This window comes from Octopus sinensis, linkage group LG1 (assembly GCF_006345805.1).
Source record: "Octopus sinensis linkage group LG1, ASM634580v1, whole genome shotgun sequence".
Taxonomy (NCBI): Eukaryota; Metazoa; Mollusca; class Cephalopoda; order Octopoda; family Octopodidae; genus Octopus; species Octopus sinensis.
In genome coordinates, this window is record NC_042997.1 from 204,991,295 (window position 1) to 205,019,233 (window position 27,939).

General features: G+C 35.5%; 2 protein-coding genes across 6 annotated transcripts in view; both read left to right on the forward strand.

The window, feature by feature from the left end:
* LOC115218442 overlaps positions 1-6,740 on the forward strand; it is an 80,011-nt gene extending 73,271 nt beyond the window's left edge. For all 5 annotated transcript variants that reach the window (XM_036508840.1, XM_036508836.1, XM_036508833.1 and 2 more), the window contains one exon: positions 5,522-6,740. In XM_036508840.1, the coding sequence (XP_036364733.1) occupies positions 5,532-6,533 (1,002 nt within the window). In that variant the 5' untranslated portion in view covers positions 5,522-5,531 and the 3' untranslated portion in view covers positions 6,534-6,740. The remainder of the gene's footprint in view (positions 1-5,521) is intronic.
* Positions 6,741-17,718: 10,978 nt separating this feature from the next.
* On the forward strand, positions 17,719-26,150 carry LOC115218430. Its single transcript, XM_029788251.2, has 2 exons — positions 17,719-17,807; positions 23,907-26,150. The coding sequence occupies exon 2, from the start codon at positions 24,400-24,402 to the stop codon at positions 26,107-26,109; it is 1,710 nt and encodes a 569-aa protein (XP_029644111.1). The 5' UTR covers positions 17,719-17,807; positions 23,907-24,399; the 3' UTR covers positions 26,110-26,150.
* The last annotated feature ends 1,789 nt before the right edge of the window (positions 26,151-27,939 follow it).

The following is a 27,939-nucleotide window of genomic DNA, read 5'->3' on the forward strand; positions in this document are numbered from 1 at the left end:
ATGAATCCATCTGGTTTTCTTTTTTTCTCTGGGGTTGGAATCCCTATAAATTCTGTTGCCTTTCCTTTCCTGTTTGTTATTGTTATTTTTGTGGTTTAACACCTTTTCTTCCAGAAGAAGTCTCTGTCTTCTCGTGAAGAAGTTTCTGTGATGTTCATTACTCCTCCTCTCAATATCTCTGTATACTGCTGCCTGGTTCTGGTTAATTTTTTCGTTTACTGTTTTTCTCTTGGTTATTCTCTTCTGATTTCGAGGTTTCTCACTGACATCTTTTAGCTCCTGTTTGAGAGTGGTCAGTTCGTAATTGAATGTTCTCTTTTTGCTATCCCCAAACATCACTTCTATCTCCTTCTTCTCTTCTTCTTGGTGAACTTTTAATACCGTGTCTGGTAGTCTTTTGCTTACTTTGATATAGAATTCTCTCTCTTCGAGAGAGTGCTTCGAAATCAAAGTTATTTCTTCTTGAAAATCTTTTAGTCGGGGCACCGCTATATAGCTCTGACTACTATTGCTACTTTCGCAGTAAAATGATTTAGTTGTGGATGCAGATCGTCCATGTATGGTTCCAATCTGATCAAACCTCCAACAAAAGGGTTTTGTTTAGCTCTTCTATAACAATTAATAAATCTGTCCTCAATTCATAAATCCAAGAAAACAAAATGAGTTTTGTGGTTAGGGTTTCTTCTCTAACTAAAGCTAGAAAGAATCTGTTTATCTGTTGAGCTGTTGTTTTTGTTCTGTTCCTTGGTTGTGTTGTTGTTGATGTTGTGTCCAGCCATGTTGTTTGTAGTAAATCTCTGCATGCTAAATTCAAGTTTCAGTCGAAAATCAATACAATCTTTAATAAAAGGCTCCTTCAGTTAATTCATCTGGAGATTAACCAGTTATTTAACAGGGCTTCAAAGATGGAGATAGTATTCATCGTATCTTCCATAAATAGTCTTCCATACTAAATACGTGACGTGTCGCTTCGAGCCAGACTGTCTGTCTGTCTGTCTGTCTGTCTGTATGTATGTATGTATGTATGTATGTATGTATGTATGTATGTATGTATGTATGTATGTGCAGATTTGTATGTTTATGTATGTATTCTCAAGCACATAGTTACATATCTAGAAATGCTCATATATATTTAATGATAAACTTCTGGAAAGTTTCTCAGACTTTTACAGTTCCAGTGATGGGTCGTATCTGTAGTCTTCAAATTAGCTTTCTTCTCTCTGGTTTTGAGAAGTCTAATTTCTCTAGATTGGTATTTAGGCTGTGTGCTATATATCTCAGGGCCCCAATAATTACAGGTATAAACCTGAACTTGTAATCTCAATAGTTCAGCATAGATACACTCTTTTTCATTGATCTTCAGCTTTATGTTCACATCTGCTGGGAAGTTAATTGCCACAACTGTACACAGTTTCTCTTCTCTATCTCAAATCATTCTCTCAGGTCTGTTGGGATTACAGTTTTTGTGGTCTACACTGGGACATTCCATCTGTATTCTTTTTTGTTACGTGTGGCTATGACTTCTACCATACTGTGGATTCTTATTTCATTCTTCTCGGGATTATGCTTACCACGGATTTCATTATAGAGTGATCTAGCTACAACGTCATGTGACATTTAAGGTGATGGTATTTTCGGACAACTGCTTAAGGTGTGGGTGATATCTTCAGTGTGAACTCCACAAATTCTGCATCGGTTGTCACATTTGAATGCTTTACCTACATCTCCATCCCTTTTGTTCATCAGATACTTGTTTGATATTTCCTAATCCTCGATTGCAAACGCATACCCTTCAAAGTGGGAGATAGTAATCCCGCTGTGGGTCCATGATAAGCTGCTTTGATGATCGATGTTACTATCAGCACGGAGCTTTCTACTTCTGCTCATATAGGCTCATGCTTTCACAACAAAACAACTACATGTCACCATACGATGCCGTTCATGTGTCTCTGAGTAGAATACCAGCTCACATCACTACACAATCACCCAGTGTCATATATATATATAGGACGGCAATGTTCCAACATATATTCCTTTCTACTCTAGGCATAAGGCCCGAAATTTTGGGGGATGGGACCAGCCGATAAGATCGACCCCAGTAGGCAATTGGTACTTAATTTATCGACCTCGAAGAATGAAAGGCAAAGTCGACCTCGGCGGAATTTCAACTCAGAACGTAAACACAGTTGAAATACCTATTTCTTTACTACCTACAAGGGGCTACACAGAGGGGACAAACAAGGACAGACAAACAGATTACATCGATTATATCGACCCCGTGCGTAACTGGTACTTATTTAATCGACCCCGAAAGGATGAAAGGCAAAGTAGACATCGGCGGAATTTCAACTCAGAACGTAAACACAGATGAAATACCTATATCTTTACTACCTAGAAGGGGACAGAGGGGACAACCAAGGAAGACAAACAGATTAAGTCGATAAGATCGCCCCCAGTGCGTAACTGATACTTATTTAATCGAACTCGAAAGGATGAAAGGCAAAGTTGACCTCGACGGAATTTGAACTCAGAACGTCAAGACAGACGAAATACGGCTACGCATTTCGCCCGGCGTGCTAACGTTTCTACCAGCTCACCGCCTTTGTTCCAACATATATTATGTAATAAATGTAATATATCTTGACAATTAAAGAATTTAGTAGTCTAATATGTTTCTTACAGAACACCATATTTTGATGTTAGATTTACACTGAATGTTTTTAGTCGGTTGTTAAAGACCGAAATTTGTAAGCAACTCCACTGACAATATTTTCGTCATTTTTGCAATTAAATTAATGACATTTATAATTATCTTCTTACTTAATTTAGTGAATATTTTGTAAGAATGGAGCTTCATTTATTTGGCATTCACATAAAAAATATATAAAATACGAGCGTATAGCTTATTTAATGTTATCATTTAATGTCTAATTTATAGGTCAGTGGGACTTCATTTGTTAGATTCTTCCCCTGAAGAAGGAGCTGCTTTCTAACGAACATACAAAGCTCCATCATTGGAATGTAGACGACGGACATAACGTCACATTTTAAACCTGAGAAAAGTCTTGCATAGTTTTACTGTTCCATATACAGATTGTATTTGTAATGCGTTAATCCATTGATTTCTTGTTCTGAAAATCCAAGCTTATCCACACTGACAGTTAAGCATTTACTTACAAAACGAAGAGCTTTTATCATTATTGGTTCTTACGTCCTGAGTCCAAATTCCGCTGAAGTCGACTTTACCATTCATCCTTTCGGGGTCGATGAAATAAGTACCAGCCACGCACTGGAGTCGATGCAACCGACAAGCCCCTTCCGCGACAAACATTTCAGGCCTATAGTAGAAAGGATTATTATTGGTATAAATGCAATTCGTAATCTGGATATAGAAGCTGGACATTACAATGCATTTGTCCATAGTTACCTTCTTTGTTTTTGATTTTCAAAGAGATATTCCCATCAGAAGGGCAACCGACCTGTATGACGGAACCTACATTATCTTGTCTATCCCAGACAGCAATATCTGGCCTGTTATACTTACATTTCACCGATGTTTTGATGTGAATGCTCCACCAGTATTCTTTGGGCTGATATTTGTGTGTGTTTAATAAGAAGGAGCTCTCTACATTTATTCCAGGAAATGGCATTGTGCATTGTTTATTTCTGGGTGCAAATCACCCAAGTATCATTTCAATCTGTTGATTCATCTGTAATATTTAAATTAATCAATATTCAATCCATAACTCCAAGAAAAATGAGGTTTGTGTTTACGGTTTCTGCACTAACTAAAGCTAGAAAGAATCTGTTTATCTGTTGAGCTGTTGTTTTTGTTCTGTTCCTTGGTTGTGTTGTTGTTGTTGTTGATGTTGTGTCCAGCCATGTTGTTTGTAGTAAATCTCTTCATGCTAAATTCAAGTTTCTGTCGGAAACCACCCCGATTAGTTAATCCATCTGAAGATGAACGAGTTATTTGATAAGGCTGGTAGTTTTAGCTTCAGAGTTGGAGACAGTAATCATCGTATTTTCGATGAATAGTCTGCCACATCAAATAGGTGACGTGTCGCTTGGAGTTCGTAAGTATGTATGTATGTATTTAATAAGAAGGATTTATCTACATTCATTCCAGGAAATGGCATTGTGCCTTATTTTGGAGGTTGCTGTGCTCTACTAGAAGTTCCCGAAGTCCATACATACGGTATGAGTGTGAGACAGGAATATATCAGCTCATCAAATAAGTTCTGTCCGATTTTATCTTTTTTAAAATTGAATGAAATTTAATATTATTATAGAATGTCTATTGGAATTTAAAATTATTTTTATGCATTTCTGTACATTTCAACTAATGAAATATTATTTTACAGAATAATAGAATTAAAATTTCTTTCATTAAAACACTTTCTAACATGGAAGTATCCAAAGAGCATTTAAAGAACATAATTTATGAGTAGAAAAAAGGAAACTCTGCAGCGGAAGCGACTCGAAACATACACTCAGTTTATGGGGAAAAATGTTGAATGAAAGAACTTGCTGAAGATGGTTTGCAAAATTCAGAAGTGGAGATTTCAGCCTATTGAGGAGGCCAAAAGTCAACAATGTGTTGAAGTATTGAATCAAAAGGATCTAACTCTTTTAATTCAATCCCTTGTCGCCAAATAAACTCAACGTTTTAGAGGGGAGATGGCCTAATTTTTGAATGGCAATTTTTTACTGGGGCTGAGGCAACTGAAAAGTGCCAAAGAATCGTTGAAAACAGGGCAAATTGGAAAAACGTGCTTGCAGGGAGCAGTCACTTACCGTGCTTCATTATTAGCAACGCCACTGGAAGAATGCAAGAGAGACAAAGATTTACATCAGTAAAATGTTTTCAGTAGGAATTTTGCCATTTAATGAGTTTGCTTCGCTAGAGTTGATCAGAGCGGCTGTAAGAAAGATAACTTTGTTTTTATGTTAAAAGTTATATGAATAACCCAGAACACTGAACGGAGGAGTAGAATATTAGACAATAGTGACACTGGGGGACTTTATAAATTCAGTATCTTTTTTTATATTTGCCATTTAAACGCTGGTTATTGCAGATAAAAAAATCATCTGTTCCATTGTGGTGTTGAGGAGTTTCACAAACTCGTACAATCAGATGTTAATCGACTGTTAATAAAGAGAACTGTTTTTTACGTCATCTATATTGAAACCTCCGTATTTTCAGTTCAAATATAACTTGATTCAGTTATGATGCTAAATTTAATAACTTGAACTAGGTAGCATCGAATGCAATAGAACATCTTCTGCAACCGTTGAATAGAAAATCTCCTGCAACCGTTGAATAGAAAATATCGACCTTGAAACGGGGATATGTTTAACCATAAAAGAGGTACTCGGCAACAGAAAAATGCATTGATTTCTCAGATACATTGACCACAACACTTATGATTATTTCGTAACATTGCAAATGTCTATGAAATAAAGAAACGGAGTTGAATCTTCATTACTTAATATGCTTTGTTTTTTCATATTTTTACAGATAACCAAATATGGCTGCCGTGCAGACGACAACAACAGCAACCAGTTCTCTTATTCTTTCAATCATTCTTATTATCACACTGACATCACTAAACATCGATGCGAAGGAACTCGGCAATGATTGTGAAGTTAAAATCCCTCCCAATATCAGTGAGATTTTATTTCGTTTAGTAAAATTAGAAAAAGAGGTTTTCAATTTTGAAGTCCATTTATCAAACAAGACACTTGATGAACTTCTTAATCCTGTGCCATTGGATTATTTTGCAAATGCGAGGAGTTTTACGTGGATTACAGATAAATCAGGCGCTTTAACTATATATAAAACTTTCCCCTATGATTTTTCAATGCACACTTTTAATATGTTGGACGTCTACGTTGCTAAACAAAGGATTGATATCAATATCACTTGTGGGAAACAAAATATTCAGAGACACGATTTAATATATTTGATATTCGACGCATTGAAAAGACTCATATTTATGGACAAACTGCAAATGGGAGAATCTGGATACATGTGTTTTTATATAAATTTGTCTCAAGACATGAAGAAGAACAGCCCTGGCACATTTGAAGCTCACAAAAGAATTGGTATAAATCGAGAACTGTTGAAGAACTATTGCTGTAAACTCTATAAAAATGGAAGCTATTTTTATCACTCCAAATCTATTTGTTCAGGAAAGATTATTGAGAATGCTATGTTTCAGAATTTAGCACGTATCGCCGGTGCCGTTTTGTGGGCTATATTACCATTACTCATTAGTTTCGTATCAAAAGCGAAAGTACCTTCACATTCCCGTCAACTCAATCTGCCACTGTTTGCTCACGATGAATTCATATTTACAATTAAAAACACATTACCATACAAATCAGAGTGGATCAATGTAAAACATTGTGGAGACATAAACCCTCAAATTTGTGGGGCGTTCACTAGTCGATTATATCGACTCCAGTATTTCACTGGTATTTCATTTATCGACTTACATGCACACGCACACGCACATATATACATCTAAATGTACAATCTGAAAAACAATTCTTCATTGCTTAATATTTTCTTTCTGTCTGGTTTAATCCAGGTTTTTGTTTATTTTGTTTCGAATCGAATAAAGAATTTATTTTGATATCGACTATAACGTTGTTTGTCTTTCTTCTCGGAATCCATGTCTCTGGGCGCTTTGTCATACTTCTCTCAAAGCATTTCCGTATTTGTGTGTGTAAATGAGGGTGTGGTTGTGGGAGGGTGTGGTTGTGGGAGGGTGTGTGTATATATGTGTATTACTCAAACAGTTGAGACTCATTGTTGGGTCTGTCAAAAGAATTGAAAAATGAACAACCCTCAAAATCAAGAATTTAAAGGAATTGCAAATGAATGCAAACATGAATTTCAAAACAAAACGTCACAACTTCTGCATTACTTGCCTACAATTCGACGAGAATTACATTGGAGGAACAGGAACAAATTTCACCAACCGTGTGAACGTCCTCAAATAGTAAATTAAAAATTCATCTTTTAGAAATTGTCCACGTAATAAACATGTAAACATTTGTGCAAATGGAAAATAGAAAATATTCCCTTTTTACAAAATAAAAGACGAAAATATCCAGCTATGAAAGGCACATTATAAGACTTCCCAATCTGAAACTAAACCAAACTGATTATTAAAAACAAGTTTCTCTACACGCATTACCCCAGAACACGTGTTTTGTAGAAGTTCAACAACGAAAGCGGTTACATACAAAATACAGACAAAGGCTTTGTGACATTCTATTCTCTAAATAACTTTTAAACAGTTAATAAATTTCAAAAGTAATAAAAAAAACACTAAAAGAGAATGAGTCAAACCCAGACACAATAAAATTTTAGAAGAACTTTCATTAAACATTGGGACAATATCAAGTATATTTAGAAAGACTCTTACACACACACACATACATACACAGACACTGACACACAAGCAAACAAACACACACTCATCAAGAAGACGGTGCTGCTGTATGGCCGCAGTAAAATGATTTAAACAAGTAAAAGAATAAAAGATTATATACATATCCTCGGTGCCACAGCCGTTTTTGCCGTCTCCATCCTGAATCCAGCGCATCTCTACATCTAGTAAATACTGTATTTGGAAAATATATTTTCAGAACTCCTGTATCCGCCGCCTATGTGAATATCTCGCTCCCAGGCCATATATATATATATATATATATATATATATATATATATATATATATTTAAAATTAAGGATAAAATCTTTATAAGAAATTATCAGTAGTTAGCGTGAAAAACCTCGAATAGGCAGATTGTAACCGAAATGCATTGCGAATAAGCCCGCCATTTTCATAGATATGTAAAGATAAACATTCGTACATGCTACGACGAATTCTACGGTTGGCTGTCGGGTATGCTATATTGTGTTTTTTCCTTACATGTCTTGAGTTCGTTTCACTGAAGAGCATAGAATGCATATTCTGCATTGATTGCGAAATCACAGGTGATATGTAACTAAATTCTGTTTTTAAATGACTTGCTTTGAAGTTTTGCATTCGGTACAATTTGTTTATTTTAGTAGTTTTGACTGCAAGTGTCCATCCTAGCGTGCGGTACCTATGAATAATAGTACCCTCTATATAATATAAATAAATATATATATATAATTTTAAAAAAAACTTAGATGAGTGTTTTTTTTCTTTTTAGGGAGCCGGTTTCTGTTTGTGTTAGTAGATTTTGTGGGAGCGTGTTTAGAGCATGTATAGGTGATAATGTTTTCAAAGTGCTGCCATGCGGTCTCAATATGGTTGGAATTGAGAGTAAAATACCAGTCGATGAAAGACAGATCCTTTCTGATTGCTCCCTAGTCCGCTTTGTGAAAGTTTATGTTGTCAAATGAGTGCCATGGAGTGGGATTGGCTGGTTTGGTTTTTATATGTCGGGAATTAAAATTGCAGAGTACCATGTCGTGGTCTGAGAGGAGAGTTTTTTCAACTGAAATACTGTGAACGAATCTAGAGTGATTGGTCAATACCAGATCCAAGATCGTTTTATTCTGTCTCGTTGGTTCGAGCACATTGCTGAGTCAGGAAGTATTCATCCATTAGATTAAAGAGCAGTTCTGCTGCTGCTCTATCTGATGTAGAGCATTTGCCTAACTTCCGAGTATTTGTGGGCCAGTTCACATGAGGGAGGTTAAAATCACCCATCACTAGTATGTTTCCGGAGTTGTACTTCCGAAGGAAGGACTTGACTTTGCTAAGGCACTCTTCAAAGCAATTTAGAGGTGCTTGGGGAGGCCTGTAAAGACCAAAAATGATTATGTCCTTGGCCTTGCTGAATAGTGATACAGATTCACAATAGCCATTGGAAAATATGTCCTTAGCATCAAGTGAAAAGGAGTCATGGATAAAAATGGCTGTCCCTCCCTTATTTCGGTCTGTGCGATCCGCACGAACAATGGTGAAATCTTTTATTTTCACCTCGGCGTCCATATGGGTGTTGTTCAGGTGAGTCTCGGTAAGGATAAAGAAAGGGAAGCAATGTGCCGTTTCGGCATGCCAACTCTCTATATATGGGATCTTCCATTTATGGGCAATAATTGATGGGTTGATGCCACGTACATTTAACAGGAATGTCGAGGTAAGGGAAGTTTGATGTTTGCATTGTTCTAAGTTACGTTTTATGTTGTTCGGTGGAAACAATGTGGGTAGTTCTTTATGGAGCTGTGTGTGTATGATTTTCTTGTTGGTAGTGGGTATGTGGTCCTTGTGATTTGCATAGGTAGTTGCTGATAGCTCGTTGGATCTCCTGGCTTAGGTCGGCCTTCATAATTTCTAGGTAAGTCAGTAAAAAAGAGTTATCACTTTGGTTTGCCACTTGGTCAGAGGATACATATTTCATGTTTATGTTATTTGGTGTTATGGTTTTTTCATGGTTCTGTCTTCGTTGTTTGATTGTAGGAGGGGAAACGTGGTTGAATTTTGTTTTTGTTGTTGTCGTAGATCTCCTCTGTTGCTGTTTATATTTATTTTGCGATCATTTTGTGCCCTTCAGATGGTGGTGGTTGCATTCTGGGTTCAGGCACATCCTTAGTGACTCAGAAGTTTGGCACAGTTTAGGATGGAAGAAGGTGCATCCATTGCCTTTTGTGCATCCATATTTGGGATCAGGACCATGGACTCTGTATTTAGGACAGTATTTGGGGTGGAGGTGAGGGCAGTTTTTTCCTGTTATACCATATGAACAGGTGCCCTTAACAAGTCTACGACATAAGGTAGGATGGAAAAAAGCACAGCGTCCCTTGTTGTTGGTGCCGCTGGGGCCAAATCTACAGTTGCCTTGAAAATAGTAACGGCAGGGTGTTTGATATGGGTGTAGTAGTGGTTTTTCTATTCTGGCTGAAGTAGCAGAGTGTTGTTGTTGTTGTTGTTGTTGTTGTTGCTGTAGCAGCAGTGAAACTTGACTTGCAACAGTAGGGCTGGGTGGAATCTGCTCAGATACTGGTGATGTAGTAGCAGAAGCAGGCTCTTGTTGTTGTGATAGTGAGTCCTGGCTTGCCAAGGTAGTGTTGGGTGGAATGGGTGGAATTAGGTTAGATGTTTGTTGCTGGCTATCGGGTCGTTGAAGTGACCCCTGACCTGTTGGAGTTGGGTCATTTGGTGCACTACATTCATTGACAAGGATGGCTTCTAGTGTTGCCATGTGCGTGTGGAAAATAGGAAATATTCTTACAATCTCTTTTATTTTATTTTCGATCTGTTTTACAGATCTGTGAAAGGATTGTTTTGCTAATTTTTCAGCTATTTTACTGTAAACATTAGCTTCGTTGTGGTGAGTGTACCAAGTGTTAATCAGTGCAGTGATTTCATTTACAACCCAGTGGTGTTTTTGAATATTATTGGCCATATTCAGTGGGACAGTATTATACACTGTACGTTTGTAATTGATGGCTTGATGTATAATAGTGAAAACACCGTTGAAAATTTTGTGTCGATATATTCGGAAATGCGTGGCTATATCTGAGTGTGTGTGGGAGAGTTCAGTGTATTTAGTACAAATCAGGATGAGCGGTGTGTTTAATACAGATCAAGAAAAAAGAATTGTACTCACGGGACTAGTTTTAGAACTAGTTTTGGGTTTAGTTTTGGTTTATTTTTCTTTCTCCAGGTTGTATATAGATTTGTATAAATTTATCCTCCGATGGTAGTAAAAGAGTAGAAAAGTAGAATTGTAGAATTCAAAAGTACTGGGACTAAAAACAATGAGAGTTTCTGCTGGCTTGAGTTGAAATATGCTTCTTTGGCTACTGAGTTTGATCGGAGCTATGAAAAGTACGTCTTGTCACGACGAATTCCCTATAGTAATATCCATAGTAATATATATATATATATATATATATATATATATATATATATATATATATATATATATATATATATATATATATATATATATATATATATATATATATATATATATATATATATATATACTATATATATACATATATATATATACATATATATATATATATATCCATATATATATATATATATATATATATATATATATATATAGGTATGGATATATATATATATAGGTTTGGATATTTATAAATATATCTATATATATATATATATATATATATATATATGAGGGATAAGCATGTTAGACGGGTGAAAATATAAAGTATATTAAATACATGAAATACAAAAATTGCATATATGTATATCTGACACACAGAATGCAAATGATACAGAGAATTAAAGATGTTGAATAAAGTATTACAAAACCAACAGCTGTTTCTGGGGAGTCGGTGGTCCAAAATAATGTTTATAGATTGATTCCATCGTAGAATGAAATGAGCCTCCATCTTCGGCGATGAGATCTTACATTTGAGATGTTAAAGGAAAGAAGTTCAAAGATGGAATGAATACGTGGAGAGCTAAGTGTTTTAGAGGGAGAAAATGGGGGAGGTATTCAGATAGGGAATAGTGAGAGGAGAAAATAAATTTCAAGAGTTAGGGGTTAATAAAGAGACTGGTAGGGAGTAATAGTAGCAGAGGTGGAAGAGAGTAGGGTTGTGTTGGTGGTAATTGTTGGGATAGTGAGAAAAGAGAATGGCCATTATTTGGGAGGAGTAAGTTGACTGGTCCAGTGGCTGACGGAGATTACTAAATAGAGAAGTATGAGAGAAGATAGAGGGAGGTAGATGAGAGTGATGGTGGGAGTTGGTAGTCTATACTCTCCATATTGTCCTATCCAATGCATTCCGTATTGTTCTAGGCTAATGATACATGAAGCCTCATAGTAAAAAGACGTCTCTCTCTCTCTCTTCCAGATCAGTGGCTATCATTGCAATATTAAGATGTTCGCGTTTGTCTGTGTGTCTGTATGTATGTATATGTGTGTTGTGAATGTAAGTGTGTGTATGCGCTCGTGTGTGTGCGCATGCGTGCTCAAGCACCTCAGTCTGCTTCCCATTTCCCAGCGTTTGCTCCCTCCTTGAATCTCTTATATCATTTTTATTCTTACATTTTCCGAAGTCCCGCTATTCTCCATTCGTTTATTCTTTTACTTGTTTCAGCCATGCTGGAGCACCGCGCTGAAGTGTTTTAGTCGGGCAAATCGATCCCAGGGCTTACATGTTAGTCTGGTGCTTATTTTTTACGGTCTTTTTGCGAAACCATTAAGTAACGGGGACGGAAACGCACCAACACCGGTTGTCAAACGGTGATGAGGGCACAAACATAGAGCATACATACATACATACATGTTAGGATCCGTTCATCTTACTAAAGTTGCAGTGAACATAGTGAAAGCCATAACTAACCTGACTTCATCGAGGGCCGCCATCTTGAAATTAAACACAAACAGTGACTGTATTATCATTGGCAGAATACAGTATGGCAAAGGCATATTCCAAGGGGACAGCCTCTCTGTGATGTTGTTTATACTTTCTGAAAACCCCTTGTCATTCATGTTAAGGAAGTCTGAGGAATATCTCACTGGTTCACAAGGAAACAGACATGCCAAAACTACACACTGTTTCTTTGTGGTTGGTTTCAAACTATATGCCATGAATGTGTATGAGATGAAAAAAAAGCCTTGGCCTAGTTACGACATTCTCAAAGGAAGTAGGGTTGGAGTTTGGTCAGGATAAATTTTATAAGGTTGTGAAAAGGGGTAAAACTATAAACCAGACCAACAACATCTCCGTCAATGATTTAATTGATTCCTCTATATCTGATGAGGAATATTACTGATATCTGGAGGTGCATGAATACATATCTTATATTGGCATCTGTAACAAAACACATGCCACAAAAGACTATCACAGCCAAATAAAGAAAATTTGAACCTCAGAACTCTCTGTACCTTCAATAAAACAGCAGTGCGGAGTGCAGTGTCAGTGTTCATACGAACATTTGGGATGCTTGATTGGACGCTTGATGAGATCCGAACCATTGATGTGAAAACCCGGAAGTTACAAACAAACACAAAATTTCCACATAAACAGTGACGTAGACCACAACTACCTAAAACGAAAAGAGGGCGGTAGAGGCTTACCATCAATTAAAAATGCCTTTAAATGTTGTATCATATCCCTTCTGCAACATCTTTTAACCACCGAGTGTTGAAGTGCATCCCTTGACCAAGTTTGCTGACATAAGTAAGATACCATCATAAGACTTGGAAGGCAGTTTCTTGAGCAGCAGCATTCCTTGTCTGAGAACCTTAAATACATACCCAATGAAGTCACACGACTCTACTGCAACGTATCCTCAGGTGAATGGAGCATATACGAGCAGAAAACCAAGCATGGATATGTTAGAAGAAAGTTCTGTGGTGATAGTAACATCAATCATCAAAGAAGTCTTTCAAGGACCAATAGCCGATTACTACCTCCCACTTTGAAGGCATTCTATTCCAGCATTAGCAATCCAGGAATAGGAAATATCAACCAAGTACCTGATTAAAAATGGGATGGAGATGCAGGATTAGCAGTAAAATGTGACAACAGATGCAGACTTTATGGAGTTCACACCGAAGATACCGCCCACATCATAATCAGTTGTCCGAAAATGTCATCACGGTATTATCTACCAGTGAGACATGATGTATTAGCTACGAGGTCCTCTAATGAAATCCATCGCAAGTATAACTCCGCGACAAAGAAATATAAAGCCACAGTATGGTAGAAGCCATTGCCACTCGCAACAATAAAAAGGATACCGGAGGAATATCCCAGTCAAAGCCTTAGTAAAATATAAGCACAACAGACCTGATATAATGATTTGGGATTGAGAAGGGAAACTGTGGAAATTAGAGAAGGGAATTGTGGAAATTAGCTGCCCAGCGGATGTTAACATAAAGCTGAAGATCAGTGAAAAAGAGAACGCCTATGCTGAACTATTGAGAAATCTGCAGTTACTCTATCCAGATTACAAGTTCAGGTTTATACCAGTAATTATTGGGGCACAGGGATATCTAACACACTGCCTAAATACAAATCTTGAGAAATTAGGCTTCTCAAAACCAGAAAGGGGAAAGCTAATTCGAAAACTACAGATCCAATCCATCACTGGAACTGTAAAACATTGTAAAACTCTTCAGCGGTTTATCATTTAAATATTTATGTACATGTCTAGATATGCATGAGAATACATACACAAAACAAAACATACAAATCTGCACGTATACATACATACATACATACATACATACATACATACATACATACTAAAATACCCTGTTGATGTTTTTGGAATTCGAATCTAGGCTTGGTCTATTGGTAAGAAAACTTTATATAAACTGAATAATGACATACATACATATACGGCGGGTTCCTTTCAGTTTCCGTCCACCAAATGCACCCAGAAGTCTTCGATCGGACAGAAGCTATAGTAGAAGACACTATCTTTTCGATATTAACGCTATCTTTTTAACATATATACATACACACACATGCATACACACACATGCATACACACACATGCATACACACATACATACATAGGCACCCACACACACATGCGCACAAACAAACAAAGAGGAACGCAGTGTAATTAACGGACAGAGTTAAGACTATTGAAAATGTTGCCAGACACAACGAATATTTGAGGAAAATAAAAACAAGAAATAAGTGGAAATTTCACCGGTGAGTGTGTTACATTATAAGGCACAAAAACAAAATGATTCTCCCTAGACACAACAGAATATGCTTCAACACACAAACTCACATAAAGAATCTTGCAAACCAAAACCAAAATCGAATGATGATGATGATGATGATGATAATGATAATAATAATAATAATAATAATATAATAATAATAAATGCCCTGATGCAGTAAACCGCAGTGGCTTCAAATGGCTTCTGATCTTAACTGATTGCAAGTGTTATCATGTACATTGATTTGCCTTGGTATAGAAGAGGGGCTACAGCAAATATTCTGCTCAATACCACAGATTTACTTGTCGGTTGCTTGACCTTACCCAGTTGGGTATGCCCCTTAGTGGCTGACGATATGTGCTTCTCTGATCACGAGAAGTAGTGTAGAGAGGGATTCTTTGAGATTTGGATAATTCACCCTTAGAAACATGGGTATTTCGTTCATCATCCTTAAACAAACCTTATTCAGGCAGCTTTTGAGCGGGATGGGTTACTCGACCTGAAGAAAATTCTAACTGAGCCCCACCTGCAAGGTCATACGTTGTTAATGTTGATATGAGATTACCATGTTGCGCACATGTGGTTGTGATGCGTGTACGTTGTGTACCCTTGTCAGACGGATAGTCATGATGTGTATACTGGGCTTCGTATACTTTACCCCAGTGTTACTTTGATGACGTGCACTGCTCGCTCACTCAATAATAAAATAATAATAATAATAATATTTAATAATAATAATATAATTAATAATAAAACCAGAAACAATAAAACAAAAATTATCAAAAACATTAATAAAAGAAATATAACAAGTAACTGCAGAATATGTGGAGATAGACAAGAAACAATAAACATATTATCTCTGGCTGCCCAGTCCTGGCTAAGAAGGAAATATTTCACAGACATGACAGAGTTGGAACCTACATACACTGGAAGCTATGTCAACATTATGAATAACAACAGAAAAAATGGTATAGGCACACACCAGAAAAGGTCACATAAAACGAGAAAGCAACCATACTCTGGGATATGCCGATACACAGATAGAGAAATTAAGGCCAACAGACCAGATATAGTTGTCAGAGATCATGAAGAAAAAAGGCTTTCTAATTGATGTATCAATACCTGCAGATGACAACGTGTCTCTAAAAGAAATGGAGAAACTTTCAAAATACAAAGACCTGGAAATAGAGGTAACCAGAATGTGGAATCTAAAAACAGAAACAATTCCTATCATAGTAGGTGCATTAGGCATGATAAAAAAATATTCAGACAAATACATAACAAAAACACCAGGAGTTACAAACACATATAACATACAGAAAATTGCACTAATAATAATAATAAATAATAATAATAATAATAATATAATAATAATAATAATAATAATAATAATAATAATAATAATAATAATAATAATAATAATAATAATTGCACTACTAGGCACTTGCACACATCCTACGCAGAACACTTTCCATACAATAACCATCAGAGCATCACAACAAATCACAGCACATACCCAAGGCACACAGAGCTGCGCTCGGTAGTGAAGTGAAAGCACGCTATAAAAAATAAAACTACTGAATAATAATAATAATAATAATGATGATATTGATAATGATAATAATAATAATATAATAATAATAATAATAATAATAATAATAATAATAATAATAATAATAATTATTATTATTATTATTATTATGGTAACACCAACATTTTTTCTTAGCCCCAAGGCACATTCCTAACACGCCAGCTGAGCTTAATTCGTCCTGGTCGAAAGACGCCTGTTCGTGATGTCCTGTTATTGTTATTAATATTATTATTATTGTTTTTACGTATTATTATTATTGTTTTCACGTATTATTTTTGTATTCATATTCGTGTAACATCGTCCGTTTTTATGTCCTTGTTTGTATATATTCGAAGCTTTCTTCCAAGGAATCTAATGCGGATTAATCAGCCGAAATTGCGAGGATGATCCGGTTCTTGACTGAAGAGTGAAGGTCTCGAATGTCACGTCCGCGTTTTTAGTGTCGTCATCAAAATGTTTTGCGTTTTTGTCCCAGTTTGTACTTTTTATACATATGTATAAATATATATATATATATATATATATATATATATATATATATATATATATATATATATATTATATATATATGGACACACAAACACTTATATATAAAAGAGATCTTCACTGTGTGGCATATTTTGCGAACTTATCATCGGTAGTGATAATGATTAGAAGGAGATAAGCTGTTAGTGAATGGATTTAGTTGCATCAGATACATGGGAGATCTTAATAAGATTGTTGATTCTCTTAGCTTCAGATTAAGCTGGTCTTTCATAAGAGACATTCCTCCCGTGACTATCCCATACATTTCCTGTGTACAGAGAATCCAGTATCATAATTTCTGATGTATTAACTTTAGGTTGGCTGAGTTTGATATCAGGGAACATTCTCGGCTACTTCTTGTAGGTGAAGCCTTCTTTATGAACCTTCTTCCATTCTTTTCTGAATTCTTGAAACAGTTGATGGAGTTACAGACCAATCAATCAGCTGCTGTCTTACTCACACATTTCTCCATTCTTTTACCAAATTTCAATCTGAGCTCGTTTCTCATGCTTCTTCTTTGTCATTTTTATTTGGCATCTGAAGATGAATTTGGACATGACTGTCAGAGAAGTGCTTACACAGACAAGATTTTTTGAGTTTTCTAGTGTTAAAAATAACATTTTGGAAAATCCAATTTACTAAAAGTAATAAGCCTATTTAAATGTGCAGGGGTGACTAAAGCTTCTCAGGTTACTGTGCATGCATGTATAAAACTGGGTTATCCGCATGAATGATGTTAATGCATTCTTTACAGATATAGATTTACAATTTTACGCATATATTTATATATTTCACACACACAAGAAATAGTTTACTCCGGTTCAGGCATAGTTCTGATAATACAGTCTGTCTACCACAACTTGGGTTCTGTTTTGATCAGGAAAGCTCAGAGGAAGGTTGTTTTTTGTTTGAGAAGTATTATTGATGCTTTTAAGAAATTGGCTTACTTTTTGTTTCCCAGTATTTGTTGTACGTATATCATTGAAATCGAGAGACTCGCAAAAGGTAAGAGAATTATTATTTTCTTGGTTTAGCAACATGTCAGTGTTGTGGGAGTAGATCCATGATACAAGACATTCTAACCTTGACCACCACCCTCTCTATTCATATGCATTGTCCACCAATGTATTTCCTTTCTAAGAATTGAAGGAAGGATTTGAGAGATATTTGGCTGTTGTTTTTAGTATTTTGTTTTCTTTGGAGGAGTTCACAGTGAGACGAGGTGTCTGTCTGAGGATAGACCATGAATCAATCGGGTTTTCTTTTTTCTCTCTGGGGTTGGAATCCCTATAAATGCTGTTGCCTTTCCTTTCCTGTTTGTTATTGTTATTTTTGTTGTTTAACAACTTTTCTTCCAGAAGAAGTCTCTGTCTTCTCGGGAAGAAGTTTCTGTGATGTTCATAACTCCTCCCCTGACTACTGTCACTACTATTACAACTTCTATAATAACCGTTGCGGTTGTGCCTGCTATTTGCCATAGTCATAGTAGAGGGACAATGGTCAGTTATTTTAGCTTGTGACGTAGTTTAGCTGGTAGGCTGTATAGTATTTGTTGTAATGTTATTAACTGCGAAACCACATAGGGGTTCCAAAATCGTCCACGTTTTCGTTTATATTGTTTGAGAGAAGCTTAATTCCAGATCTTTCCCAAAATATATCCTTCATTCAAAATTATACTGAAACTGTGTATTTTAAACAATAGTCCTGATTATTCTATATTTAATTTTTTACAAAAGAAAGACAAAGAAAAGAAACATCGGAAAAATAAGAGAAACGTAAAAGAAAGAACGAGAGAAAAACCATCAATGCAGCACCAATTGATTCAGTTGGTCGCACACGACAAGGCCCAACGGAACAAACTGATGTAAGCCAGAAAGTCGTAACATTATCAGGATCGAAGGCGAGGCTAAGGCGTCGGAAAAGCCAAACGCCATCACAGGCATCACCCGACGCCTCGGTAAGCGAGCTGCCAACGATGACAAGAACTTCGTTGTTAGCGGTTCACTTCCTTCAAACATCTCAAACGCCATAAGTTGGAAGAGACAGTTCAATGTCAGTTCCCGATATTTCAAGGTTTTGTTCCGTTCGGCTACAAACTTCCTTCCTACGTCCCACAACGTTGCTTGTTGGCGTAATTGTTTCGCTGTGAAATAATTTAGTTGTGGATGCGGATCGTCCATGTACAGTTCCAATCTGATCAAACATCCAACGACGGGGTTTTGTTTAGCTCTTCTATAACAATTAATAAATCTGTCCTCAATTCATAAATCCAAGAAAACAAAATGAGTTTTGTGGTTACGGTTTCTTCTCTAACTACAGCTAGAAAGAATCTGTTTATCTGTTGAGCTGTTGTTTTTGTTCTGTTCCTTGGTTGTGTTGTTGTTGATGTTGTGTCCAGCCATGTTGTTTGTAGTAAATCTCTGCATGCTAAATTCAAGTTTCAGTCGAAAATCAATACAATCTTTAATAAAAGGCTCCTTCAGTTAATTCTTCTGAAGATTAACCAGTTATTTAACAGGGATTCAAAGATGGAGATAGTATTCATCGTATCTTCCATAAATAGTCTTCCATACTAAATACGTGACATGTCACTTCAAGCCAATCTGTCTGTCTGTCTGTCTGTCTGTCTGTATGTATGTATGTATGCATGCATGCATGCATGTATGCATGCATGAATGTATGTATGTATGTATGTATGTATGTATGTATGTATGTATGTCATTGTTCAGTTTTATTTCAAGATTCCTTGCCAATAGAGCAAGAACCGGTTTGTAACCTAGATCCAAGGCTCTTTCAATAGAAATTGAACAATAGCAACAGGATGTTTTGTATGTGTGTATGAATGTATGTATGTATGTATGTATTTATTTATGTAGATATGCATGTATGTGTGCATGTATGTATGTATTTATTTATGTATGTACGTATGTATGAATGTGTGTGTGAAGATCTGTATTTTTGTATGTTTTTATGTTTTCTCATGCATATAGTTACATATCTAGACATACTCATATATATTTAAATGATAAACTTCTGGAAAGTTTTACAGATTTTTACAGTTCCAGTGATGGATTGGATCTGTAATCTTCGAATTAGCTTTCTCCTTTCTGGTTTTGAGAAGCCTAATTTCTCAAAATTGGTATTTAGGCAGTGTGTTATATATCCCTGTGCCCCAATAATTACAGGTATAAACCTGAACTTGTAATCTGGATAGAGCAACATCATATTTCTCAATAGTTCAGCAGAGGTTTTCTCTCTTTCACTGATCTACCGCTTTATGTTAACATCCGCTGGGCAGCTAATTTCCACAACTGTGCACAGTTTCTCTTCTCTATCCCAAATCATTATATCAGGTCTGTTGTTCCTATATTTTACTGAGGTCTTCACTGGCACATTCCACCGGTATTCCTTTTTATTATGAGTGGCTATGGCATCTACCATATTGTGGATTCTTTTTTCTTTCTTCTTGGGATTATGCTTACCACGGATTTCATTATAGAGTGTCCTAGTTACAACATCATGTCTCATCGGTAGATAATACCGTGATGACATTTTCGGACAACTGCTTATGATATGGGTGATATCTTCAGTGTGAACTCCACAAAGTCTGCATCGTTTGCCACATTTGAATGCTTTTTCTGTATCTCCATCTCCTTTGTTCACCAGGTACTTGGTTGATATTTCCTGTTCCTCGATAACAAATGCATATCCTTCAAAGTGCGAGGTAGTAATCCGGCTATTGGTCCATGATAAACTGCTTTGATGATCGATGCTACTATCATCACAAAGCTTTCTACTATCATATCCATGCATGGTCGTCTGCTTACACAGGCTCATCCTTTCATCTGATGAGACGCTGCGGTAGAGTCGTGTGAGTATGTACTTTAGGTTCTCAGACAAGGAATGCTGCTCAAGTCTTATGATGTTATCAGCCTCATGTATGCAAACTTGGTCAAGGGATGCATTTCGACACTTGGCGGTTAAAAGATGTTGCCGAAAGGATATGATGTGACATCCAAAGGCATTTTGGATCGATGTTAAACCTCTGCCACTTGTTTTCCTTTCAGGTAGAGGCTATCTACGTCACTGTTTATGTGGAAATTATGTTTTGTTGTTCATATTTTTCGGGTTTTCACACAAATTGCTAGGATCTCATCAAGCGTCCAATCAAGCATCTCAAATATTGGTACGGGTACTGACACTGCAAACACATTGTGTTTTATTGAATGCAGATAGATGTGAGGTCCAAATTTTCTTAATTCGGCTGTAATATTCTTTAGTGACACGTGTTTTTTACAGGTGCCATTGTAAGATATATTTTCATCCACCCCTAGATACCAGATACAGGGGAAACATTCAAATTATTGACGGAGATGCTACTAGTCTAGTTTATAGCATTCCTCCTTTTCACAACTATATAACAACATTTATCCTGACCAAAATCTAACCTACATCCTTTGAGGATGTCGTAACTAGCTCAAGGCTCTTTTTCATCTCATGCATATTCTTTGCATAACGTTTTAGGTCAGTCACAAAGAAACAGTGTGTAATTCTGATACTTTTGTTTCCCTGTGAACCAGTGAGATATCCTACAGACTTCTTTAACATGAATGACATGGGGTTTACAGGAAATATAAAAGATCACAGAAGGCTGTTCCCTTGGAATATGCCTTTGAGACACTGTATTCTATCAGTGATAATACAGTCACTCTTTGAGTTTAATCTTAAGATGGTGGCCCATGATGAAGTCAGATCAGCTATAGGTTTGACTATTATCACTGGAACTTTAGCAAGTTGAAGGGTTTCTGGATCCATGAGTAGGGAACACAGTGAAAGGTTTTCTTGTAATGTAGCCACAATGAAACTAACTTCCTCCTATGCTCTCGTACCTCTGACACCTCAGTTTTGTTGATTAAAAATTGCTCGGCACATGTATGTATGTACGTATGTATGTATGTATGTATGTATGTATGTATGTATGTATGTATGTATGTATGTATGTATGTGTAGCAGGAATCACTACATCCAATGCCACGGTTCTGACCAATCGAGACGTCGCCAAGAACTGACCTTCTGCAGAGATTCTAGCCTTTCGAGTTGTCTCTCTGATCTGATTTTTCTCGCTATAAAAGCACCACATCTCAAGCACCCAAGGCAGAGCGCCAGAGCTGTGAGACAGAGAACAGACAACGCTATTAGCTGCCACACATAGTCCTGAGGAGATCACATGCAGAGAACACTGAAAGAATGGCCTACCTAAGAGATGACCTGTTCATTTCACGAAATAACTTCGTAAATATAAACTTTTCTGCAAAAAGCTAAGAGTAAAATATGTTTAATATGACACATTCTACCAGATTCCGAAGTTTCAAAGTATTTAGTTACAAAAAATTAATTTCTCGATCTGCCGTTTAAATGGAAAAGTTCCTAGCTTAATATTAGGTTGTTTTACATGAATTGTCGTATTTAAAAGCTAACAATAAAATGTTTCAGAAATGTTGGAGAACTGATTCATTTAATCAAAGTATGATCCCTGTTCATTTACCAAAGTTTTGTCTATGTCATATTTTCCATCTTTAAAAAGGGAATCCATCATTTGCTGTTAAACTGTCCGAATGCTTCAATCACCTCTTCTCTCTTCACGAATGTTTTATTGTTTATGAAATAGGCAATATGCTTAAATAAGTGATGATTAGTTGGAGAGATATCAGAGAATGCTGCAAAATCTCATAATTCAGGATTTGCAACATTTGGACCGTAGCTTGTGGAGAGTGAGCACGTGCAATGTCGTGGAGCAAAATTGGGCCATCTCTCTTCACTATTCTGGGTTGCTTCTTTTTCAAATTCTCACGCATACAATCAATTTCCTAGCAATACGATGTTGTTACCGTTTTCCCTTGTTGCAAATATGAATAATGAATAACTCCCTTCGCGGACGACCATACAATGACAACCAACTTTTTAGGGTGCAATGGTGCGTTTAGGTGACTCTCCTGCATTTAATCACTGTCCTGTTCTGCTGTTGTCAATGAGTTTCCATTTGTCATCACAAGGAAGGATTTGATCCAAAAATGGTCTTTTTCTAGTCGGGAAAGCAATAAGAAGCACATTTAGAGGCTTCTGTTTTTTTTTTTTTTGTTTTCAAATCTCGTTCAGTTGATGTAGAACAAACCTATCTGTTTTCTTGACTTTTCCAATTTTTTACAGGTGTCCAGAAATTCCCTTTCTACTTAGAGTTTATACTTACGGAAATGGATACACAACGTTTCCTCTTCTTTCTAGTTTATAAAAATTTGATAAATTTGGTGACTGAGGAGTCCGATCCAAATAAAGAAACGAAAATAAAATTTCAGAATCACCGTTAGATATAGCTGTCTGGTTAAGAATTCGATTTTCAATAATGTTGCTTTAAATTCGATTATAGTTCATTAGTCTTTGATCATTCTACCATTACTTAAGGACAACCCATGGCTTGTAAGGAAAATCGGGCACGCAAAATCTGTGCTGGAAAGATTCAAGGGTTTATTTATGAAATCTTCAACACGCGTGGCATAGTTTAGAATGCATTTACATTGAATGACGACATTATGGAATCAAAGACTATACACATCTCCGAATAATTTTAATGGAGCTTATAAAACCTTTGTAGCATTTATGAGTTCATCCGCCTGCCTTGTTCTACTCAATAAGAAACAACTTTCTTTTAAATTACACACATTATCTAGATTCCTGCATGTGCGGTCTCAGTTCAGATATGATCAGGTTAAGATTCATCTCAAGTTATACACATTTTGATACAATAATTTACATTCCTAAATTCGAGTCATAAAAAATCTCTTATTTCTTGCAGCCGGGAAATTCACAAAAATTCATTCGAGTTCAAATTACGAAATATTACAACTAAAATAGGAACTTGCAAAGCACAAAATACAATATGACCTCTGCTCCGCTGGCCACATTTGTTTTTCTAGTAAATAAATAATAAAATAGATTTACATTCATTTTTAAGTAAATACTCTTTATTTCAAATATTTACAAAATAACGAAACTAAAATGAATCTTCAATATTTTATGACTTTTATCTATCTTGTTTTTCTCTTACAGAAAACGAAATATGGCTGCCATGCAGATGACGATAACAACAAGCAGTTCACTTTTCCTTGTGATTACTTTTATTGTCGTTCTAATATCACTAAACATAGAAGCGAAGGAACTTGGAAATAACTGTGAAATTAAGATTTCTCCCAATGTTCATAAGATTTTATCTAGTTTAGTAAGATCAGACAAAAGGGTTTTCAATTTCGATGTCCATTTATCCGATAAAAAACTTGATGACCTTCTGAAACCCGTACGAATGGATTATTTCGCAAACGCGAGACAATTTACCTGGATTCCAGACGAACCAGATGGTTTAATAGCGTATAAGAATTTCTATTATGATTTTTAAATTTACTCTTTGAATTTATTAGGAGCTTACATTGCTACTCCAAGGGTTGATATCGATATAAATTGTGGGAAAGAAAATATTCAGAGATATGATTTAATACATTTGATTTTCCAGGAATTGAAGAAAATCTCAGTGATCGATACATTAAAAATGGGAGAATCTGGTTACATGTGTTTTCTAATAAATTTATCTCAGGACATGAAGAAGAACAGCCCTGAGTCATTAAAAGCTAACAGAAGAATCGGTTTAAATAGAGAGTTGGTGAAGAACTATTGCTGTAAACTCTATAAAAATGAAAGCTATGTTTATCACCCAAAATCGATTTGTTCTGGAAATATCATGGAAAATAGTATGTTTCTCAATTATGCAAATATCGTCGGAACTGTTGTATGGGCATATTTTCCCTTAATTATTAGTGTTCTTTCACTAACGATATCACCTTCATTTCCCCATCAAAACACATTGCCATACAAATTAGAATGGATCAACGAAAACCATAATACTCACAATTTCCCTCATTTTCTGTCTTGGTTATTTTGCTTTCATCATTCCACTTTCTTGGCCTCAAAATTAAGAAGATTCTTTTTTATTCTATCTTCTCTTTCAATAATTTTCCTGGATCTTTTGATGCATTACTTCTTTTTATATGAAACAATAGAAATTCTTTACCAGGATGGTATACCATTGGGACATCGCGCCTTAATATTAGGAATCCCAGAAAGTTATGAGAATACTGATGGCTGGTTTGGTGGTCCCTTTGTGTGGTTAATCTGTTACGTATGTTTCTATTTTATCCTCTTCGTTCTTCCCAGTCGAGCAAGTGAGACTGTCGCTTATAATACATTACATCAAGGATCCACTTTCACGTTTCTCATTCAAAATAAGAGATTATTAGAGAAGTATGGCAATTTAAATGTTTCTACACTACAGGATTATGATCTACTCTATGCAGTAATGAAATTTAATGTTTCTCTGGCTCTAAACCCAAATTTCTGGTATCTAATAATTTATACTTCGATTAACCGTATAAAGAAAATTTGGTTATATTACTACAGGAGAAATATTTTCTGGCGATTCATTACACTTTGGCTCTTTGTTTCCATTACAATTTTATTTGCTGTATTTTCTGTCTGCGAATTATTTCTGTGCCTCGTTTATTATGGAATCCCAATTATGTATCTGATTTTAACTTTACCTTTCAGTTATTCTAAAGTTTATATATTCTCACTCTGTACGAATAATTCTCGTATTTTTAAGATTACTGCTGTATTTTTTACTTGTCTATTGCTTCCATTGTATTTTTTATGGACTCTCGTTACAATCTATATATTTCTTACAAGTTTCCACATCTTATGCTACAGCATATTTACGATAGCTGTTGCAGTTCTTGCTGAACCTGATAATGTCGGGGACGTATGGTTTGTTGCCATGTTTTTCGTGTATACCGTTGCAATTGTGAACGCCATCATAAAGCAGTATAACTCAATAATAGTTCAGTCTATAAAACTCACCAAAACTGTTTGTCCAAGTTTGGTTCAGTCAAGCTATGGAGAGGAATTCATAAACGCTAAGCTGTTCAAGACAATTGTTTACCATCATTTTCCATTGAGATACGAGATTGGTAAATCCATTATAAAACTGTTTCTAATCGTATCTTTTTTCTTTGCTTGTAACAATATAATAAGTCGAGAAGACTTGAACTTATCAGCGTTCACAAGGATTACTTTGATATTGATGACGTCTATGATACCTAAATTGTTGTCTATAATAAATACAAATCGTAGGTTAACAATAACCATGTTAGATAAAATTATCGAAAGAATTAATGTATATGCCGGAGACGTTAATCCAGTTATTTGATATTCTTTAATAAAATCAAAGGTACTTCAGAGTGTTTTATGGATTATTAACTACAGTGTATAATATAATAATGATGATGATGATGATGATGATGATAATAATAATAATAATAATAATAATAATATTAATAATAATGATAATAATAATAATAATAATAATAATAATAATAATAATAATAATAATAATAATAATAATAATAATAATAATAATAATATAATAATAATAATAATAATAATAATAATAATAATATTAATATTGCTGGTTCAGGACATTCTCACAGTCACAACGACACTCAGCTCCCTCCTCCCCTCTCACTCTCTCATATATGTATATATATATGTAGTGGTCTATGTAGCTAAATAGTTGAATGATGTCCCTTGCAAGAAGGTTTATAGAGTCGTCTCCCTTCACTGAGGTTCTGGAAACATCTGTGCTATGAAAGCGGATTCTTTATTATTCAAGAAGCTTAATGTTTCTCTTGGAAGTTTCTAGAATATCTAGCGTTCCATTAATAAAAACAGCTTGCTAACCCTGCTTTCACTTCTCAGTCGATTAGACTTAGAGCCATTCACGTCATTGCTATGTCCGTCTGTTTCTCTACGCCACATGACTGAAAATCACCACGTAGCTGTTATTTCCATATTTCCTATCTCTGATCTGTCTTGCATAGATTATTTCATTCAACTAGATTCTACATTTTGATTACGTATCATCAACGACCATTAAATAAAATACATTTTTACGTAGTAAATATTGTTCTTGAATTTATTCATGATCTCTCTATGAAATCTTGTAATAACATACACGTAGCCATATCAGCACCTGGAACTGAATATATATTCCCACTACATAAATTGATGGCCCCGACGTGATACGAAGACGCAGCCTTCTGTTACTACTCATCAGTCAACCAGTTTGGCCTATACATTCTTTGTCTTAACTTTGGTTCTACTGCAGCTTATCTAAATGTAGCTAATCACGTGTCAAGCATAATTCAGGAAACTAAATTTGATTTCGTTTAAAACTGAATTAGTGAGGTTGCTTAGAAGACGCTGAATGTGACAAAAAAAGCTACGTTAAGAATATTATTCAACTGTTACCGTAGTTGAATGATATATATATATATATATATATATATATATATATATATATATAAGAGAGTGGTCACTATATGGCTCACTCTAGCACTAGTAAATCCAAAAGGTTTCAACCACAAAAATACATGTTTCCCATGAAAGTCAGTACGATTGTTAGCTCACACGAACAGGGCAAATAAAAAATAACAAAAATACAGATTATTTTGGGACAATTGTTTCGCTATTAATGAATTAAATGTAATTTTACTCACAAAAAATCCACTTGTAGCTCCTCAGCCAAAACTATCTGGATGAAATCCACTCAATCACACGCCAGATTTTACCATAACGATAAATACACGTGTGGTTCAATTGATTACATCCGACGTTATAATTCAAATGCCCCTACCAACAGCGCGCCAAACTTTCACGGAAACAAATACTACATTTAGAAATAAATGTAGCATAATTATAATTAATTAATAAGGGTGAGAGAATTAGATACTAATTTAATAGTATATCTATTCAACACCAAGTGGCCCAGTGCCCCGAGAAACCTGGATTATTATAATATTTTATAATATATTATAATATTTTATACAAAAATAAATATAAGAGAGTGGTCACTATATGGCTCACTCTAGCACTAGTAAATCCAAAAGGTTTCAACCACAAAAATACATGTTTCCCATGAAAGTCAGTACGATTGTTAGCTCACACGAACAGGAAACAATTGTCCCAAAATAATCTGTAT